This window comes from Chiloscyllium plagiosum, chromosome 23 (assembly GCF_004010195.1).
Source record: "Chiloscyllium plagiosum isolate BGI_BamShark_2017 chromosome 23, ASM401019v2, whole genome shotgun sequence".
Lineage (NCBI taxonomy): Eukaryota > Metazoa > Chordata > Chondrichthyes > Orectolobiformes > Hemiscylliidae > Chiloscyllium > Chiloscyllium plagiosum.
This window is the reverse complement of record NC_057732.1, coordinates 44,989,210-44,995,370: the sequence shown is the minus strand read 5'-3', so window position 1 is coordinate 44,995,370 and position 6,161 is coordinate 44,989,210. Positions and strand designations below refer to the sequence as shown.

General features: G+C 43.8%; 1 protein-coding gene across 1 annotated transcript in view; it reads right to left on the bottom strand.

Annotated features, from left to right (window-relative positions):
* LOC122561839 (ankyrin repeat and SOCS box protein 13-like) overlaps positions 1-6,161 on the bottom strand; it is a 34,048-nt gene that overhangs the window by 4,468 nt on the left and 23,419 nt on the right. Inside the window, exons 3-5 of the mRNA XM_043714076.1 lie at positions 4,696-4,846; positions 2,934-3,068; positions 1,950-2,141 (exon numbers count right to left, since the gene is read on the bottom strand). Of these exons, the coding sequence (XP_043570011.1) occupies positions 1,950-2,141; positions 2,934-3,068; positions 4,696-4,846 (478 nt within the window). The remainder of the gene's footprint in view (positions 1-1,949; positions 2,142-2,933; positions 3,069-4,695; positions 4,847-6,161) is intronic.

Below are 6,161 nucleotides of genomic sequence, written 5' to 3'. Positions count from 1 at the left end.
ACATTTTCTAAAACAGCATACCTGTTTGAAATGAGTATATCCACAAAAGACTCCTGCACTAGCTACCTACCTCTCTTACCTTTCCTGGAGTTAACCCATCTATGTGACTGTATCTGAGACTTTCCTCCCTTCCTATAACTGCCATCCATCACATACTGTTGCTCTTGCAAATTTCTCAGTGCTTCTATCTATCTGTCTCTCCAACCGATCCATTCGATCTGATAAGGTTCGCATCCAATAACATTTATGGCAGATATAATCCGCAGTAACCCTTAAACTCTCTTTAAACTCCCACATCTGACAAGAAGTACATATCACTGCAAAGGCCATTTTTGCTCCTTCACAATCTATAGATCCAGAAAATAACACCATCTTATTCCTCTACAAACACTGCCCCAGGTTAAAATATTTCCACACTAAGTAATCTAATCTAATCTAATCTAATCTAATAAACCATATCTATTAATTTAAGTTTAATCAAGAGACTTATCTCCAAAAACATATAATCAAGAAAGAACCCACTGTATGCACTAATACAGCCTTTCTCTTGGACAGACTTAAAACAACAATTAACTTATCTGATTCTGTGCTGTGAACTTCGCCCAACAGTTCCTCCAAGATTAGTTGTGAATTTCACCGTTTGGTCATTTTCCCCAGATGCACTCCGATGTCCAGTGATACACAAATTCAAACAGCAAAGGCGGTAACTGTGCAGGTTCTCTCTCTTCTGCACTGTTCTCACCATGTTCTCCCTTTTAAAACTGCTGTTGTTTTGACAATGTTGACAAACAGGATCCAGCAATCTCTCGGATTTGTTCATTTGAAAAAATTGCACATTCTACCTCAGTACCCTATTCATTACATTTCACTTCCAACAAATCATAAAATGCAACAAAACTGATCAACAAACAAGCAGAAATGACACTAAACAACATTAAACACTTAGCATGTTCTGATACCTCAAATTAAGGGACCAAGAGTTCTCTATTTCCTCTACTGGCCACACTGTGGCAGTATGTTCACATATTACAATAACCACTGAACTTGTATAGACCTGATTCAACCAAAGGGTTGTATCTTATTGGAAGGGGGTGGATCAGAATGCCTGTGACATATTGACTGACAGCTGGTTTGCCCCCAAGTTCTACATCAGTCTTTTAAGATTATGCCAGAATGGGGCTAGTGGGTAGCTGATTTGAATTAGAATCATAGAATTCCTACAGTGCGGAAGAGACCATTCTGCCAATCGGGTCTGCACCAACCCTCTGGAGAGCATCACACCCAAACCTAGCCCCTTACCCAATCCTACACATCTCTGGACATGATGGATAATTAAGGCCAATCCGTCTAACCTACACGACTTTGGACCATGGGAGGAAACTGCAGCACCCAGTAGAAACCCACACCGACATGGGGAGAATGTGCAAATCCCACGCAGGCTTTAGAGGGTGAGGACTGGTCATGTCATTTGATTAGTAACGAGACACCCAAACTATGCCACAGGGATATGAGTTCAAATCCACTATGGCACCTAGTGGGATTTCAATTCAAATAATGAGTGTGGAATTGAAAGCTGACAATGACCATTAAATTATCATCAAATGTCTTTCAAACCCATCTGGTTCACTGAAGTCCTTTAGGGAAGGAAACTGCCAACCTTACCTGGTCTGGCCTACATGTGACTCCAGACTCACAGCAATGTGGTTGACTCAAACTGACCTCAGGGCAATTAGAGATGGTTAGTAAATGGTACCCTGGGCGATGACACCCACATCCCGTGAATGAATATAAAATGTCCGATATCAATGAAAGGATTAAAAAAAAACTCCCAGCCCAAATCAGTTCTTGGGATCTTCCCGATCTGTGAGACTGGGTCCACACTGAGCAGTGTATTCAGTCATCACTTTCAAAATCCATGGCACATCGTTTCTTTTAATAAATATTCTTACTCTGGTAGTACTCCAGACACGCTGAGGAAGGTGATCCAGATTGCGTATAGTACAAAGGCAGCCTCCCTCGGTTGTCCTGTGCATAAACATTCGCTCCATAGTCAATGAGCAGTTTGATCAAATCCACATTCTTGGTCTTGGCGGCGAGGTGAAGTGCAGTTTCGTGGAGTTTAGCACTATTCACATTCGCCCCTGAAACAGAACAACCACACTCGGAAACAGAAGGACAATAGAGGGATATGGGCCGGGCGCTGGCAGGTGGGACTAGATTGGGTTGGGATATCTGGTCGGCATGGACGGGTTGGACTTAAGGGTCTGTTTCCATGCTGTACATCTCTATGACTCTATGACTATGACAAGCCTGCATTTGAATTGGGCATCCTCTGGCTGTCAACTGGCCGAAAGCAGTTTGGCATATTCCATAATATTAGAATCAACGCAACTGGACTATCAAGGAGACGGATCATGAAGGACACAGTGCACAGAATAGAGAGATTCAATTTGCTTTGAGGGAAGGACTGCTCTTCAGAATTTGCAATTCCAATAGTTCCCCGTGACAGAACAGGGAAGGAGGCCCTTTCACGTCCAACCTGCTCTACCACCAGCCAGAAGTTACATAGATAAAGCCCAGGCGACTATGGGGTTGCATTTTCATTAGAGACACATACAACTGGTGGTGGTTTAACCCCAAAAGGTGACTACATATCAAGGTGAGGGGAGAGGTTGAGGAGGAGAGTCCTTCATGGTGACCTCACAGTGTGGGAATCAGACCCATGCTGTTGGTGTCACTCTGCATCGCAAAACCAGCCTTCCAGCCAACTGAGCTAACCAGGCCCAAATCAGGAGTTAGACACACATGGTATGTGGAAATGGGAAGCATGCGCGACATCTTAAGCGGCACCAAAATTAACCTCCAAGGAATCTCTAAATTTCCAACATGCCCATGGGGACCACCTCCGTCAGGGCTCACAGAAAAATACGCACCTGCATTGAGCAGCAGCTTTGCGCAGTCCACATGTGGTCTTGCACAAGCCACATGTAACGGGGTCCCAAAGTGGCAGTCGTAAGACTCCAGGTTTGCTCCGACATGGATGAGCAGTTTCATGCACTCTACACTTCCTGAAAAGGAAAACAAAGAGGCTGTAGGAATCAAAAACAAACCAGTCTTTTAGGTCCCCTCCACCCTAACCCCCATTGTCCTTTCTACAGCGGATAGCACAATTGCATCTGTCCAGGGTGGACTTCTGTTGAAACCGGCCCCTCTCTGTACCAGACAGTCTGATATGATTGCTACTCCACGCCGCTGACACTGCCTGCCTCAGAGGTCAGTAACTCGCACCACGGAGTATCATCAGTGAGAACGATTATATTGTGGTGCTGCCTCTCCCACTGACATCCAGCCTTCAACAACACCCCAGTACAGAACACAATCAGCAGAGACCCTCCCGTTGTGCTAATGAGGAAGATGACATTTAGCTTCAACAATTTCGAATGACATACAATTTTTAACGGCACAATCAGGCAACCCATGAAAAAAAAGTAAAAAGAAATTTCACGGAAGATGAGGTGCCACGCTATTGATGGAACTACCAAATTTATACCATATTTTGGACAGATCCAGGAAAGTGCTGAATGATCACAGCATAATGATGGTTTTGAACAAGGAGTCATTGTCATAAAAACAGGAGATAGTGTCAGCTGTTTCTAACGTCATCCCATTCTTCCAAAACCACCTCTAATTGTATTCCTTCAATACTGGCCACTTCCCCATTCCCACTTTAAATCACTCCATTGCTGCTGTGAAGTAATCCTGAAATTCCCTCTGTAACCCTCTGTGCCTATCCCTCCCTCTCCTCCAGGAATAAGCCCCTTAAAACTTGTGTCTTTGAGAAAGCTTTCATTCATTTGTCTCACATCCCTGGCTCGGTGGTCAAATGTTGTCTGACAGCATTTAGCACTTTGTGACATTGACGCTGCATTTGCTGCCACATGGGCTGCACTTCCCACTCTTGCAGCCACAATGTCAATGACTAGCACTGCCAGCAATGCAGCTGCCTACAGGAAGGAACATTGTCCTCAAAGTGTGCGAGTGCTGTCCTGACCTCCCACTGCCACATGTACCGTCTCATTTGGCGTTCTGCTCACCTCCTATCTGCGGCCCTTCTTGTCCACCCTCGCGTACTCCCTACCCTCACTGTCTTACGTACTCCCTCCCTCACTGCCCTTCTCCCCAAAGTATTGTCTTTGCTGGGGGGGGGGTTGAGGTGGGGATGTGCCAGTAAGGGGCAATGATGGAGGAATATTGAGAGTGAGAAATGGTGAGCAGGAGTGGGTGAGAGATGTGCAGAGGGAGGAGTTACTAACTGGGTGTGGGTTGGGGGTAGGGGGCAGCATGGAAAAGGAAGGGAGGGGTGACTAACTGGGCAGCAAGTGAGGCAATGACATCAGCAGCAGCAAATTCCAATTCTGGTGCATCAAAGACGCTATATAAATGCAAACCATTGTTGTTGCTACTGACAGGTGCAAAGTGTCTCAGTTGCATGAAATACATTGGAATTACTGATTAATAAAAAAAAAGGTCTGCAACTCTTTGACCTTACCGATCATACAAGCCTCATGCAGTGGTGATGCTGCAAACAGCATGGGGTTCACACTTGCTCCGTGGCTCAGTAATAACTTCACACATTCGAAATACATTGGAATTACTGATTAAATAAAAAAAAGGTCTGCAACTCTTTGACCTTACCGATCATACAAGCCTCATGCAGTGGTGATGCTGCGAACAGCATGGGGTTCACACTTGCTCCGTGGCTCAGTAATAACTTCACACATTCAATGCTCCCAGCAGCACAGGCATCACAAAGTGGGGTGCTCCCATCAATATTCCTGGCATCAACCTGAGGCACAAATTGGAAGTGAACAGATTCCTTTTTACACTGCAGTTTTAAAACCGGATAGAAAGGACAGTCAATTGCAACAAATAGAAGAAAAACTGATTTAAACATGCAAACCATTTTGGTCACAATAACACTCCAAATCAAATTTGTAATTCAAGGAAGGGAGGTAGGTTGTTATAACACTGGAGAACGTTGGAAGTTTAGAGTATTAAACAGTACTAGCAAGAATAAGGCTCGGTTTGTCTGCACGTTCAACAATTTGCTTGATGACATGATGGTTATACAATATCAATTAAGTTAAACACAGCAAGATTTTGAGCAGACATTGTCTATTTTTAAAATAGCAGATTAACAAAACGGAGACTAGGCAAACTCAGGAACTTCCTTCAAGGAGTGGTATTCTGAATGATTTGGTTACTTACGGCTCACGGTCCCAGGAGTTCTTTGCTCAGGATGTTTCTAGATTTTAACTGATGCTATCCCCAGTCATTTCTCATTCACTGCTGAGGGCATCACATTAATACACAAAGCACATTTTGAGTTTGTACTCAGTGAGGAAATACCCTGAAGCAAAATACATGTGAACAGTACTTGATGTTCATAAGCGCAGAACATATTGAATATTGAGGTTTATTAACAGACTGCAGAAATGATAGAAAACCATCTCATTCTATTGATAGCCTCCGGTATTAACAAACCTGGTCTTAGCATCTTGGGGCAGGCTTCGGAGAGCCTTACATCTTACATCTGTATGCGGTTCTCGAACATGGAACATTACAGCGCAGTACAGGCCCTTCGATGATGCGCTGACCTATGAAACCAATCTGAAGCCCATCTAACTACCTTCTCTGCATAATATTTTGAAACAATATAAATAAAGTTATTGGTCAGACATGTTCCTGTCTTCAGCTTTCATGAATCTACCTTTTAAAGGGTTAAGGATCATCTCTGCAGATTACAGTTGATAACATCGCTGAATAGATTCATTAAAAGATATGACATATCTCTGGAGTGGGTGGAACTTGAACCTGGGTCTCCTAGTCCAGAGACAGAGACACTGTCACTGCACCACAAGAGTCCCTCAGGGGTTCCAGTCAACTCTTGAAACTCCAATGGATTTGTCTGTAGGTTACTAAGCACAGAAAGTAATAGACAGTGCTCATAAGTTGAAATTTTAACTGGTGACTTGAATGATTTGGTGGATAGTTTTTCAAATCAAAACAGAAGATAATTCAAGGAGAAAGTGAGGTCCGCAGGTGCAGTTGATCAGAGTTCAAAAGTTTGGCGCTGCTAATGCACAACAGGTCAGGCAGCA